This window comes from Lycium ferocissimum, chromosome 9 (genome assembly GCF_029784015.1).
Source record: "Lycium ferocissimum isolate CSIRO_LF1 chromosome 9, AGI_CSIRO_Lferr_CH_V1, whole genome shotgun sequence".
NCBI lineage: Eukaryota > Viridiplantae > Streptophyta > Magnoliopsida > Solanales > Solanaceae > Lycium > Lycium ferocissimum.
Window position 1 is genome coordinate 31,164,263 of NC_081350.1, and position 15,510 is coordinate 31,179,772.

Genomic DNA, 15,510 nt, shown 5'->3' on the forward strand with positions numbered 1-15,510 from the left:
CAACATTATCAATTATTTGTCTCTTTCCTACAAAAGCTGCTTGATTAGAAGAAATAATCAAAGGCATCAGAGGCTTCATTCGTTTCACTATAGTTTTAGTAATTATCTTATATAAAGTAGAGCATAAACTAATGGGTCTAAACTGCTGGACATGAGTCTTAATTTTAGGCACAAGAGTTATTAACGTTTTGTTCCAAACAGGTGAAAGGTGACCAGTCTCAAAGAAACGTCTAACCGCTTGGCATACATCATGAGAGATTAATGACCAAAATTGCTGAAAAAATAAAGGGGTCATTCCATCCACTCCCGGTGCCCTAGTAGGTTTCATCGAAAAAACAACATTTTTTATTTCTTCATTAGAAAATACACCAAGTATGTCTTGATTCATCGCATCTGTAATAGAGGATCGGATGTGTTGCAACACTTGATGTAGAGAAGAAGGATTAGTAGTAGCAAATAATTTTTTTGTAAAAACCCCCAACTTCCTTCACTATACCAGGTTTATCATATATCCACTGCTCTTGCTCGTTTTCTAATCCTTTAATGAGGCTCCTACGTCTTCTTTGGACTGTAGACATATGAAAAAAGGAAGTATTTTTATCGCCCTCATTTAACCATTGAATCCTAGATTTTTGCTTCCAATGGATCTTTTCTTCCTTATAAGCAGCACTAATTTCTTTCCTCAACTTCAAAATGAGAGAAGAATCGGGTCTATCTGGATCATATGTTACTCTATTGAGCTGATCTTTTAAAGACTTAATCTTTATTTTTGAGTTCGACTCACCTTTCCTGCTCCAGTCAATTAATGCTCTCCTACATTTTCTAATTTTTGAGGTTACCTGTAATTGGCTATCCCCATTAGATTGTTTACCCCAGGATTGCTCAATTAGCTCATGAGCAACGGATTTTCCTACCCATCTCTTATCAAAGTAGAATTGTTTTCTCCACCTATCATGAAGACCATCAGTTGTATAGAATAATATTACATGATCTGAGGCCTCATTTTGAATATGCATAACAGCAGCATGATCATATTTCAATCTCCACTCAGGTGAGACTAGGACTCTATCTAATCTTTCTTGGATCACACCCTCATCTATTCTATAACACGACGATGTCCAAGGTTTCCCTCGATACCCAGGTCTACTGCTCCTAGCTTATAGATAAAGTCTTTAAAATCCCTAAGGGCTCGTTTGGTATGATGGATAAGCAAAAATAGTCCTGGGATAAAAATTTAGTGTTGCCTTATCCCGCGTTTGGTTAGAATAAAAACTCGGGATGACTAATCCCGGGATTAGTTATCCCGGGATTATAGTGTTTTTTTATCCCACATTGAGGGTGGAATAACAATCCCGGAATAACTTATTTTCTAACCAAACGAGCCCTAAAGGTCTACGGAGCCCTACCAATTCCCCCTGATTTTTCAGTCATATCAATAATTTCATTAAAATCTTCTAACAGTACCCAGTTAGTTCCCCAATTCACGGATCTAGCCATTAATTCAAACCATTGTTTTTTTTTTTTTTTTTTTTTTTTAATTTTATAATATCTCTATTTGTGCTAGCATAGACAAATATGCAGTAAAAATCAATTTTCTTATTATCATCATGTATAAAAAATTCCATAAAATTGGATGAAGAGAAGATATTGCGTACCTCAAGTTCCTCGTTCCAAAATAAAGCAAGTCCACCAGAGAGTCCCACTGGATCAACAATATAAGAGTTCTGCATCCCAGTTTTATGTTTTATGTTGAAGCCACTGAAGTTTTGGTTGTTGGTTTATGGTCTCACATAAAAGTATACATTCCGAGGAGTGGAGATACATTATCTCCTTTAAGTAGAGAACTGTCAAGGATCTCGACAATTCCACGCCATTAACTTCATTGCATTAAAGGAGGCCATTTCAGGCCGGTCTCCCGCCCCACCTCTTTCTTTCGGCATTTTCCAGTAGTGTTTGTTGAAGTTGTTTCCTTTACTTTTCTCTTAATCCCCAGAGTAGCAGAATCATTCGTAATTGTCACATCAATTAGCATATCATGACCATCTAGAGTAAGTGTTGCGCTCTCAGTATCATTACTCTCAAATATACAAATCATTTGCACTTTTGTCCTATTTTGTGCTGATCTTTAATTTTTGTCCTCAGCAATGCAGAGGGGCGTACGCATCATAATATTCACAAGTTATGCCAACGTTCCTATAAAATTTATGTCACTCTAGGCATAAGGTCGATTTTGCAGGGCAAAACATTAAAGACCCGCCTATTGGAAGGGCAAAAATTAAAGACCTGTCCATTTGATAGGCAAACCGTGCAACTACTTCCCGCCCAGCCGATCCACATTTACTGGCTCAACCCTTTAGACTCACTAATCAATTCAACCCATCTAAAAAGTGAAATTGCGTGAAATTTTTAAATCAATTGACATTTAAAACTTGTCAAAATATTTTTCAAAAGACTTTGTTTTTGAAATTGACCCGTCCATTTATTAGCGCAATAAATGAACAATATAAGCTATGTATTTTTGGACGATTCCTCCTCAAATGTCAAGACTAAAAAGAGACCCTTTCAATGTCAATAAGTGTCATGTTAGTAATATTTCGATATTAATTAAAATGTAATGCGGAAATAAATTTAGATAAAAGTGCCCCTAGTTAAAACACGAGAAACTTCCTCATTTAGATCTTTTCAAATTAATTAAGACATGTGCAAATGATGTCCATTTTTCTCAAGTTAATTAAAACACGTGCATTTTTTAAGGATATCATTTGGACACTGATTTAAATTACAGTTAATAAATCGTTGCATTTTTCATTTCAATTGTAACCAAAACATTGACAATATAACTAGATTAAGATCAATTGCTTTTGAACCACTCTTTAAAATGTAATCAATTTGCTATTTTGGTGTACAAACCGGTATGACTGATTTTGTTCGCACATCACGCGATGGCTCAGGCTATTGTAAGTTGGGTAGGGTCAAAAGCCACGACATGATTCTTATACTGCCTTATCGAGGCTTTTATGCGTTTGTTCATTATAATTGTCTTTAACAATCTTTAATTTAATTTATTATGCATAACTAAAATTATATCTTTTCAAACTATTCTGATGATCTCAATTTCTCTTGAGTTTCATTTACCAGATATTCCCAACTTTAAGGTGGGGTTTAGCCAGTATCAAATCCTTTGCGTTATTGACTGAAATTACCATAGAGGACCCCAATAAGTATAGCTCTATAACGTAAATCTCAGGGCAAAACCGTCCTAATAATTTCTCATATAAAAACCCATCTTATTCCTAAAAATACACCTTCACCCAATCAAACCCAAAATCTACAGCAATTTTCAGCAGCAACACAAAGCAATTGAAGCCCACGCGCCGCCGCAATTAACCGTTACAAAAAAACTCTCCGTCAATAACACCGTCAGCTCAACAAACGAATGGAAGAGTAAAGCAAACAGAGCAAAAAAGTAAAGCCTTTAAATGGCTGCATCTTCGCCTGCCCTAAGTAATCACAGCGCCGACAGCGCTCCGTCACCGTCACCGTCACCGGCACCGGCCGTTTCAACCGCAAACGCTGCCGTTTTGTCGAGCCTTCCGACGACTACAAACGCGTCGAAAAATCTACGAGGGCTTAATAAACCTAAGTGTATAAAGTGCGGCAATGTTGCTCGCTCAAGGTAAATGTTTTTTTTCAGTTTATTCTATTGAAATTGAGGTTTAGAAACCCTAATTCCCTGTTTTATTTGCTTCATTAGTGTACTCTCTAAGTTATATTTTGGATGGTTGTTACCTATTGTATCGTATTGTGTTGTTAGTTTAAATACAACGTTTGTTTTGATTGTTACTTTAATTCTATTGTATCGTATCGTTAAATCCATCGTTACGTAACCACGAAAAGTCCCATTTTATGTAACGACCGATTTGGTGTTATCGCGTCGTTACGTTATTTTTTTTCTTTCTCATTTTGTCTTTACTAATTGTCTAATAATAAGATTTTATCCTTTATCGTACCTTTTAATGATAGCTCTACACTGTGCCCTACTTTTCTTGTCGATTTCTAACATTATGTATTGACCAAAACAATACAGTACTGTACAATACAACACAATATGATACATTATGAAACAATATATAATAACCATCCAAACAAAGTGTTACTGTGCTTATGTGAACTCATAGAGTTTAAAGCGCTCGTTTGACTTATGTGTTATATTAGTGTTAGTGGTGCCGTATTAAAGTAATAGTTGAATAGACAGTTTTATAGAGGGGACTAATTTTCATATGTTAAATGAATTTGAGTTTCTGAACTAACAGTGTGGCCTAGTGGTCAACGAAGTGGGTTGAGAACCATAAGACGTCAGGTTCAAATCCCAGCGGGACAAAAACAATAGAAATGATTTCTTTCCATCTGTCTTAACCTTGGTGGGCAGAGTTACATGATACCTGTTGTTGCTGGGGAGGGGGCAGGTATCCCGTGGAATTAGTCGAGGTGCGCGCAAGCTAGCCCGGATACCATGTTTCAGAAAAGCGGCCTGGAAATCCAAGTTAGACGACTCTGTTGTTGCATTGGCCATCTATTGCTGGCTTCACAGTAGGTGCAAATTTAGATTTTAGAGGGTTCTCGAGGTATATCTGGAAGATTGTGTTTGGTTGGATGGAGTAACATGAGGCAGATTTAAGGTTTTGCTCAGGGAAAAGAAGTTTCGAATAGGGGGAGCAGCACGTATAAGATACTTGTTGGAAACAAAATTTGGTGCGACTGACTAAATTTTATAAATCAGATCTTTGCGGATCGATCTTTGTGGGTAATTTGGAAAGAGAGAAATAGGAGGGCTTTTGAAGGGATGGAGCAAGATTTGTAAAAATACAAAGAAGTGTTTTGTCTCTAGTTTCTTTTTGGTATACTTTCGAGGTCCTTATTTGTATAGAGAATTGGATCTTTTTTGTTGAGAACCATATTTTGATGTAGGTGCTCTTCTTTTGGTATACGGCTTGTATACGCGGATTCCCAATTGTTAATAAAATTATTTACCTTATCAAAAAAAAAAAAAAAAAAGAATTATTTACAGCCATTTTATTTCAGAAGTTAGTTGGGTAGATTATTATTTTGAGCGTGTCAGAGATCAATCCGAATTTTGCTTCCTCTTATTAACAACTTTGTAGGGACCCTTGGTGTAACTGGTAAAGTTGCTACCATGTGACCAGGAGGTTATGGGTTCGAGCCGTGAAAACAGGCTCTTGCAAAAATGCAAGGTAAGGTTGCGTACCATAGACCCCTGTGGTTCTTCCCCCGACCCCGCACATAGTGGGAGCTTAGTGCACCGGGCTGCACTTTTTTTAGTAACAACATTGTGCATTAGTTATTTGCTTTGGTATGTTACAATATTTCACATTTTTCTTGGCCATCATATTTTATTTATAAAACAAAAATAACGGTTTTCTGACCAGTTTTCCCCTCTTTTTCACCATTTTGTTATGGTATATTTAGAGAGTATTGTGAAAGGAAGGTACTTTTGGGTAGGAAACATGATCAGATAGTGTCACTATTCTAGAAATAATGCAGAAAAAGAAAAGCATTATGAGATGACCGGATAAACTTTTTGTTGAGCCCATCTTAGATATATGCTTCTATTAACAGAAACAAGAAACGAAATATTACTTGCATTGTCAATTACTTAAATCCAAAGAAAGGTTATGATCGCATAACATTTTTAATGGATGACTTAACAAAATGATTGTTTTTTCCATCCGATTCAATCCATAAAAATTCTCGATTTCAGTAGCACGGGAATAAGTATCCTTACAGCTTGCAAATTTGCATGTTTTATTTCTCTGATCATGTAATTGCGGACTCACCTTTTCATACTTCAGTGTGTAAGTTAATAGGTATCAAAGTTAAACTACCACTTTTTACTTGTATAGAATATAAAAAAGGAGTCCAACTACCACTTTTTCTTCATTTTGAGTTTTCTCCTCCCCTTCTCGGTGACAGTTCCTTTTTATCATGAACTGGTGTATTCTCTTTAGCTCTCTTAGTATGTACAAATTAAAATAAAATTTTCCTCTTTGAGCTTGTAGGGGAATGTTATTCTTCACTTTTTCATGGTTAGATGTTCCAAAAGAGGTGACGTCAGTTCTTTTCATCAAGAGCTTGTGTGGTCTCTTTAGCAATCTAGTACTTGCACTGTAAACTAAGAAGTTACTTGTTTAAGCACTAAGGAGGTGCTATTTCTGCTTGTTCACCCATACTATTTTACATTCATAAGGCGAAGACCTTTTAGTGAAGCTGCAGTCGTAGGGGGTATGATTTTATATAGCAATTACTTCGCAATTGAGAAGGGGACTACTCTTTCACCTCCTTTCACTTTCGCGAACTGCTTTTAATTTTTCATCAAAATAAAGACAGGTGATTAAATTTTAATCTCTCTCTCCCCCTTAAAAGTAGGGAAAAGTTATATTTCCACATGAACTTTGAAGCCGTTACAAGTTACAACTAAGACTTCTCGTCATTCGATACCTTAAGCTGTCTTCATTATGACAGAATCTGATGCATGATAAACTCGATTAGTAGCAAGATAGTCAAAACTTGGCGCAAGAGAAGTTCATTAACTTATTAATCAAAAAAGGAATAGTTCATTAACTTTCATTTTCCATTATGATACATCTCTAGAGGTTGTTGTCATGTATGGTGGCTTTAAATAGAGAAAGTAGTCTTACATTTTATGTGTCTATTTACCTTCTTTCCTCTGTTCCTCCGCCCCTCTCTCTACCGGTGTAAAAAACTTATAAAAAATCAGTGTGAGAAAGAAATGGAGGAAGATATCATCTGTGATGCATGCAGGTGATTCTGTTTCTAAGCTTCAGATAGCAGTACTCCATCACCTTTTACTGTTTCTTGTATCGTTTTGTCAGATATTCGGTCATCTGCTTTCTAATCGTTACTTGTGTATTCTTTTCCATTCTATAAGTAATTTGATGTGCTGTTTCTACCACAAATATTTCCAACCCTCGTATTTTTTATGGTATCCTTTACTTTTAAGACCTGATTCTTCAAGTTTACACGAAGTTTCTGTCTTGCATGATCTACGAAGATATGTAAAGCTACCCTCGTGATTTAAGTTGATCAATTAATCAAATTAGCATCACTATATCTCATTGATCTTATTCTCTCATGTCAACCTTTTTGGGATTGCTTTTATATACTACTAGGTTTTTATCCTTTTTAACCTATTTTCTCTCATTCCTACTAGTTTATACATTTCTTTATCCCCCTTCCCCTCTCTTCATATGCTGTCTTACTAATTGGCGAGAATCAAATGTGCAGGTGTCCATTCCAGTCATGCAAAAACTGCTGCGCCAAAGCGCAAAATCCCTGTCATATACATGGTATAATCAACTTGAAAAATTTTCACAGCTGATGTCACTATTCATTAATTCTAGTTTATAATTGCACCTATGCCTTTTTGTTACATACGGTGAAGAATCTGCTCTTTCCCAATATCGTTTTTCTTCATCATTTTTCTTTAATCTTCTATTTACCTTATTCTAGTTCCAGTGGCTTCGATAGATTCTTTTTGTTTCTCCAGTATTGATGTGATGAAGATTAATATCTAAAGATATGCACAGTACTTCATTTGATATTTTACTTGCTTTAAAAGTTGAAAAAGTTATCTTCAGACTTGGACTAGAGGCCTGGTTCCTAAGGCCTTCCCCTTTCAGATTACTTTTGCGTTATTGCTGCACTGAGAATCTTTGAAACTGGTTACCATGGGATCCCAGATGCTTACTGGATTAGTTATTCGCTCACCAGATGTTGGTTGTGACTAGTAGAGAAACATGCCACCACATGTAGACAGGATTAAAAATTTGGCCTCCAACTAGAGTCAAGTATCTCTAAGGGAGAGTGTGGAGTACCTGATACCTGGCCATAGTCTTTGGGGAATCATGGGTTCATGGTTTGAGTATCTGTAAGATTTTTCTGCAATAGAGCAATAGAGTAATTCTCGCAAGCCAAAAAGAAAAGGCATTTGCATATATGCACTTATGCAGTGTCTCTGGCATAAATATTCACTGTTAACCGTGGCATTAACATTTGGTGTAAAACTTTGTTTTGCCATCACTGTATATTTTATGGTAATGAACTGCATTTGTGGTTTTTGACATGTATAAGTGAACTTTTCATTGACTGCCTGGTTCTGTAAAACATTGGAAGGAACAAATATTTAAAAGTCATAAGATAAAAGAGTCTGACAGCAGGGATTTTAGCACCTCTCTTCTGTAAGGCAATTTTTTACCAAAAGGCTGACTGATATTCTAATGTCATTCTGTAATTCATATGTATCCTTGATTTGACATTGTGCAGTTTTAAAAGGTGGTTCAACTCTTCCAGAAAAGATTCCATCTTCCGGGTCTCCTGTGGTAGATCAGCAGTCCACTGAAGCACCTCATTCTGGGTAAGTTTTACTAAAGCATGCATGATTGCATTTATATATGACAGCCTTAATGAACAGTTTGACTGTTACTGGACCAACCATCTATGATATAAAGTGTAAATTACAAAATCATCTGCAGTCAGTTAACAATCCTTCATAAGATTTGTAGTACGTCGCTAGAAATGCGCTTCTCGGTGCTTTTTATCTGCCATTTTGAAGTGATCTCTTCTGCATTTGCTTTGCAAGTTCTTGGCGCTCAAAATTTTATTATGCTATTTGGTTGTTATATTACCTTTTGTGGAATAATCTTTTGAATTACTAGGGTTCTTTTCACGTGCATTTCTGTATCTCTTTGCATACTCCCACTCCCAGATCTGCTGTTCTAGGCGGATTACATTGCTGAATGCTGATTACCGAGCTTCTTGCTCTTTATTTAAAAGACTTGTATTAACTTCTATTTTCTTCACTCAAGGAGCTCGCACAGAGCTACTTCACTTCGTCAACTCTCCTCCAATTTTGCACAGTTCAATAATTTGCAGACCCCAATAAGGTCGAGGAAACCACTGACCAGAAAGGTATGTGGAGTTCTTGTATTTTCTCCTTGAGTTTATAACTTTATTCATTTTATTTTTTTAGAAGTTAACCGTAATGATAAACTACAGGACGCCCAGCTCATAAACGAATGGAGGTTTATGAAGTTAAAGGAATACAGGGACAGCAACGTTGCAGCTGAAAATGAAGCTTTTGATCGGTACATGCAGAATGTTGGTCTACTGGAGGAGGTGTTTGCAGTGAATTCTGCAGAGGATGATCAGAATGAGGATGAGAAGAATGAGGGTGGTTCAACAGAAGATGATAATGAGGCAATGATAAACCGGTTGAAATTACAGCTTAGATCAGATCCAGCTAGAGCTGAGAATACCAGGAAGAGGATGCAATATATTGTAGATCAGGGATTAAGGAAGCTGAGGAAGTTGGAGTCAGGTGACAATGCTACTGCCCTTAGTGATCTAGATGCACTTGGCAAAAAGAAAAAGGCCAAGACCGCTGAAGCTGAGCATGTTGCAGCATTCACTGATCTTATTGATAAGTTGAATAAAGCTCGAAATGAGGAAGACCTGAAAGCTTGCTTGGAGATGAAGTCCAAACTGTTTAACCAACCTAAAAAAGAAAAGCAAGCAGAGTCTGATGACACTGAGGCATTCATTGAGCAGAGTTCAAAAGCTAGTGTTGTCCCGCCAACAATGCCATCGGGTAATTCTCCACCGAAGTGGTTTAGCACAGCTACCGTTGATGATGAAGAACTTCGTCGACTTAATGCAGAGTTTGATTCACTTGAGGATATAGAAGAACTGTAACTTAATACAATCTTTAGGTGTCGGGTTGTAGCGTGTAGTCTATTAGTTAGAGGCCCAATTTCGCGGTCTGATCTTTATGTTTCTGAATCGAATCTACTAACCTTTCATGTTGTTATATAGTGACTAGTGAGTGAATGATAAGTTATAGTGCCTGTTACCCAGCTAATGGAGGCCCATTTAATGGCATTGTAATGGGAATCAGTCTTTACAACCAATTTGATTGGTTTTCGTCAAGTTTTAGGCGGCCGTTTATTTCACTTTTTTTTTGCACGGATGCCCTTCATTTGGGGTGGTCTTTAATTTTTGTCCTTCAAATTGGTGGTCTTTAAGTTTTACTCCTTGCCGAATACCCCGAGGTTGTGGGTTCGAATCCTAGCTCAGTAAAAAAAAAAATAAAAAATTCGCAAGGCAGAATTTTGCAAATCTGACCAGCGAAATTCTGCCTTAAGATAGAATTTGAGCCGCATAGGCAGAAAATTTTTGTAGCAAAATTTGCATGGGCAGAAATTTTGCCTGTGCCATGTAAATTCTGACTGAAGGACAAAATTTAAAGACCACCATTTTGAGGGATACACCCCAGCGAAGGACAATCCTGCAAACTGCCCTTTATTTCATGCTAACTGGACTTTGGCCCATATATGGAAGTCCAACTCAATTATATTTGGGCCCTTCTTTTGGGGTGGTCTTTAAATTTTGCCCCTCATATTTGAAATGTTTAAATTTTTGCCCATTTCTTAACACCCATAGGTTCCTGTGTTCGAACCACGCGCGACCGAAATTTTAAAAAAAAAAAATTCGCAAGGCGGTTTAAATTTACATTATGTCAGCCAACAAGATACACATTAAGGAATTACACGTTTTATCCGACCGGATACCATGCCTTATGGGCAGACTTGGTACAATGTCTTGGGGTCGGATAATCTTTTGATAATTCCTTCACAAAGTTACGCCGGGGCATACTTTTTAACGGGCAAACTTTTATGCGGGACCGGCGTAACTTTGTGAAGAATTATCAAAGTTATGCTTTACCCCGTCTTATGCCAAGTCTGCCCACAAGCGTAAGTATAGCTTCTAGTCCGCATATCTTTGATAATTCCTTCACAAAGTTATCTTAGGTGAGGGCATACTTAATGGGAAACTTTTATCGGGACCGCATAACTGTGAAGGAATTATCAAAGTTATCTTACCTTCGCTGATACTATATGCCAATACTACAGGTATGTAAGTATGCGGTCCGCATAACTTTGGTGTAATTATTAACAAAAGTATGCGGTCCAAGATAGCGAAATTTAAACTCGCCTTGCGAATTTTTTTTTAAAATTTTTGACGCGCGTGGTTCGAACCCGAACCTATGGGTGTTAGCCGAAGGGCAAATTTTAAAGATTTCAAATATGAGGGGCAAAATTTAAAGACCACCCCAAACGAAGGGCACTCCGCGCAAAAAAATGATTATATTTTAATCCCTTTGGGGCTACTCCCAAAATCTAGCAGGCCTTTTAACAACTCTATGCCCCAATATGAATACAAAGTAGTTCTGAACAAATGTTTTTAAGGGCACAGTCTCTGTTCTGTGGGTTTAGACCATTCAAGTTTACCCTAGGATGATCTAAGGGAAAATGGTTCCTACAAAAATCTAGTCTGTTGTGCTTGTCCTTTATCTAACCATGAAACTTCACCAAAAGATATTTAATCCGTCCATATCTAATTTATGCTTTTTAATGGTCAACTGACCAAATGCAAACATGAAATGACTTTGGAATGGGGTCATCACACTCTTTTCAATTTTGATTTTCAAAGGGCAAGTTCTTGGGTTTCATGTGCTTAAACATACTTTGGGCAACCAGAAAGCTGTCTGTTTGGGCCAAGATATTTTGGATATAATGGCCCTAGAAATATTTTAATAGGCAGTTGGGTTAGCATTTTATTAAATTTTTGCATCTTCTACGTTATTGTGCTTTAATATTCAAGAGCTCCAACTCACATCATGTTCTTTCAATAAAAATGCTTCTTTGGAAGTTTTAACTCCAATACATCATCTCTTCATATAGTTACAGACTAACTTGTCAAATTATTTTTGTATTCAAACTTGTTTTTGTATCGAACGAGTTATTATTCTTATCCGCCAAAGTCTCTATGTGGCATCTAGCATACAACAACCAAAGTTACAATTTCATCAATTTCTTTTTAATTGGGCATATGTAGTAATTGATAGTTGGTAGTATAGACAGGAAATCACCACTGGTAATGGGAAAAAAGGAAAAGTGAAAATGACATAATATCCGCTTACTTTCAACAAGAAATCCAAATCCACTACCTCAATTACCACCAAAGTCGATAGAAAAAACATTTAGTGGCCACTTTTTAGTTTTGTTTTTTTTAAAATACTCATAGTTATAAAGTTTCAAATTCTAGAAGTGAAACTTCATTTGACAAAAGGACAAGAAGACGACTCAAGTGTTGCTCCATCAGTAGCTTGGGTTTTAAAGATTCAATCTAGAGTTTTCTGTTTCCATTATAATTGTAGAAATAGCATTCACCGGTCATTTTGACCTTTTAAAAAGTAGCCACTATCATGGAGTTCCATTTTAAGCTTTTGGCCATCATCCTGAAGTTTATTTGAAGAATTTAAAACTCCATGACAATCAGTATTTTTTAATTACAGACGCTGAAAAATAGTTGTTTCTGAATTTTATTCAGTATTATTCCTTAATGACGTGTTTGAATACTTTAATTTGTTTTTAAATTTCTTAATGAACTAAATATTTTTTTCCTAAGATTTAGATATATCTCCTTGTTGATCGACTAGAGTTTTGATTATTATCTTTTCGATTATTTTTCCTTTTCGTTTACTTTGCTTCAGTTTTTCTTAATCACCAAATAAAGGCTAATATTTTATGTTGAATTTTTGCACCAAATCCAATTTGACTTCCAATATACCCTTCACATTGCCAACACAAAAGTACTCTTCTTATATAGCACTATCAAATTCATAAGATGCCTTTAATGACAAGTCAATAGAGCATCAATCGCCATATTCTAAGCCTTAAAAGTTGGTCAGACATGGACCTAATCCACAACATGGCGTGCATAGCAACAGTGGGTGGTCACATACTTCTTTTAAACAAATAATAGATTTAAATAAAGAAAAAAAAATTGACACATAAGATAAAATTGTGCAATTATAGGGGGAAAAGATTTCTTTTGAGAAAAATGCATTGACGAGTATGTTCTTCTTTTACTTCTTTTATTTTTATAACGATGGTGTTCGGGCTAACTATCGACTATTTCACCAAATACCTTCTACGACTACCTCCCACTGACTAACTTTGTTCACCAAAACTTAATATTTTATTATCTCTTTCCATTATTGTAAGAGTAACTTAAGAAAATACAGTCAAATCTGTGGAAGAGGAAACCAAAGATGTGTTGATTAATTTTTGTCTTTAGTTAGATTCTTGAAATGCTTATAAAGAAAGTTCCCCAAACTTCACCTCCTTGTTTAAAGTAGCATCCCAATCAGAACCCATGAATGGCCACACACAAAATACGAATAGCAATAATAATGTGATAGTGGTATAGCATCCCAATAAGTTCCTTCATATCATGTGCACCAAAAAAGTACGAGTCTCCTTGGAACAACCAAACTAATAAAAAGGTCCATGTTCCTTTGTTTTTATCGAACTCACTCATACTTCCATACATTAATCCAAAGGAGTGGACGGAAAAGAAAAGATTAAAGAGAAAGAAAGGAACCCCATAAAAAAATCTCATTAATTATGACAAAGAAGTTTCACGTCATTTTCCCCTTGAAACAATGTCCTCAAAATCATCAAGAATTGTTTGGTTGCTTAATTGCTTCATATATTCTTCATGTGTACCTCTAATTTGCATGACCTTTTGTTTGGTGGAAGTCCTTTTTATGCCAATTTGTTCCTTAAACAAGGCTTTCAAATTTCAATAGTTATTCACATCTAAACATCAACTTTTCATTGCCTTCTTTTAAGATAATACACATTAACAATTTTTTTTTTTTATATTACCTGTGTGGTTTAATGTGTGATAACATGTTAGATATTCATTTTACAAAGTTACAAACTAATGCCTAATAAAAGTTGTGTTCCAAATTATATACAACATAAATGTAAGAAAAGTTTGCACTACCAGATCATCTTTATGTCTCTTACAATAGGTAACTTGTCTTATCTGCAAGATTATAAATTTCACATTTTAAGGAGGCTTATCTGTAAATATCCTTTGGATGACTTGATAGTGTAATTCTTTTTACACTGACGGTGTATATAAATTAAACTCATAAAATTTTACTTAAAAGGTCAAGTGACCTGATTATGTAATTTTTTTACATAATCAAATGTATAGAACTTAGGTTCTTCTAGTTTTCTAGTTCATTATTTATAATTTTATATTCCATCATTTTCATGGCCAACCCAAGTGCTTCAAAACCCTTTCGTATTAATTATAAATCATAATGGTTCCCTCCTTTCCCATTACCATTCATTAACTTGGATAAACTATTTAGCCACCAAAAAAGACAAAGGGCTGCTAAATGCTAATTAGATAGCTATGTATATCATGAAAGTGATTTTAATATAAAATGCTTTCTTGAATATATGAAATTGATTTAATTAGTTAAGTGAAGACACACGGGGGAGCAACTGTGATTTATTATGGTGGCCATAAGCCTTAACTATGCCAACAGTAATTATTATGATCATCACAATTATTGTTTAAACAAGAAGATGCATAATAACCTAATATTGTCAATTGTGATCTAGCTATAAGCCCACTTAATAGGCAGCTATGCAGTTCTTTTAAAAGGAAAAAGAAAGATGATGTGACAAATAATTAAATTAAAGAACGTGTAGTAATGTGGAAGGAAGTTTCATAGTTATGGAGATTGATTATTCTTCCCTTTTAGAAAAGTTTGTGCATGTGTATTCTGCGGCGAAGACTCAAGTCGTGAAATAATTATGGAGTTTGTACAATTTTAGAGTGGAGTAGTTATGGAGTTTGTACTTTTAATTTCTGTCAATTATTTCGGTAGGTCATCTGCTAGGTATATGGTACCATTTTTGCTTTGTCAAGTCCCTCTCCAAAAAGGTCACCATCACATGTACCCAATTTCTTCAATTTGGGTATACTTTACTTTGACCCTTATCGAAACAGTCTCTCTATCCCCCCAAAAGGTAGAGGTCAGGTGTGAAGCCCCGAATCATAGCCTACTTAAAAAGGTAACACGGCACACACGCTTGGTGACCCGGGGATGTACAACGCGAACTACATGGGCATTATGATAAACTAATGCGGAATACACTTTAAAAAAACATGGATAGTCTGAATAGCATGAGTCATTACAATACTAATAAAATACTGTTTAAACATGAGGCGGAAATAGTCTGAAAATATAATAAGTACTGAGTCAATGCTGGCTATACGACTCTAAACATCTGACATGACATAGCGAACCGGTCCTATGAAACCTCGACGAGTCCGATCGTTAAACCGTTTTACCGGGACAAGACGCCTGGCATACCTTAACTGCATAACTAACATGAAAGCGAAGTAAAGATAACACCCCGAATGAAATAGGGCTCACCAATAGCTGATACGAACAAAGTCCTAACGAGCCGATGCGTCGTCCGTAACCGCATCGTAAAATGCGAGCCCCCAAATAAAAGGGGACGTCAGTACACTTGAATTGTA

General features: G+C 36.0%; 1 protein-coding gene across 2 annotated transcripts; it reads left to right on the plus strand.

Annotated features, from left to right (window-relative positions):
• Nucleotides 1-3,291: 3,291 nt before the first annotated feature.
• Nucleotides 3,292-10,044, plus strand: LOC132030259 (uncharacterized). Of its 2 annotated transcripts, none has more exons than XM_059419821.1 (5): nucleotides 3,292-3,676; nucleotides 7,324-7,385; nucleotides 8,362-8,452; nucleotides 8,904-9,006; nucleotides 9,094-10,044. In XM_059419821.1, the coding sequence occupies exons 1-5, from the start codon at nucleotides 3,480-3,482 to the stop codon at nucleotides 9,787-9,789; spliced, it is 1,149 nt and encodes a 382-aa protein (XP_059275804.1). In that variant the 5' UTR covers nucleotides 3,292-3,479; the 3' UTR covers nucleotides 9,790-10,044. The 2 variants fall into 2 exon arrangements, with proteins under 2 accessions (XP_059275804.1, XP_059275805.1); XM_059419822.1 differs by having other exon boundaries at nucleotides 3,293-3,676; nucleotides 8,907-9,006.
• Nucleotides 10,045-15,510: the final 5,466 nt, after the last annotated feature.

Bases quoted from the DNA above. Each gene is read 5' to 3' on its own strand.
- LOC132030259 (XM_059419821.1), top strand. From the start codon at position 3,480: ATGGCTGCATCTTCGCCTGCCCTAAGTAATCACAGCGCCGACAGCGCT. The intron at 7,386-8,361 runs GTATAATCAACT...GACATTGTGCAG, and splicing joins AAATCCCTGTCATATACATG to TTTTAAAAGGTGGTTCAACT. The intron at 9,007-9,093 runs GTATGTGGAGTT...GATAAACTACAG, and splicing joins GGAAACCACTGACCAGAAAG to GACGCCCAGCTCATAAACGA.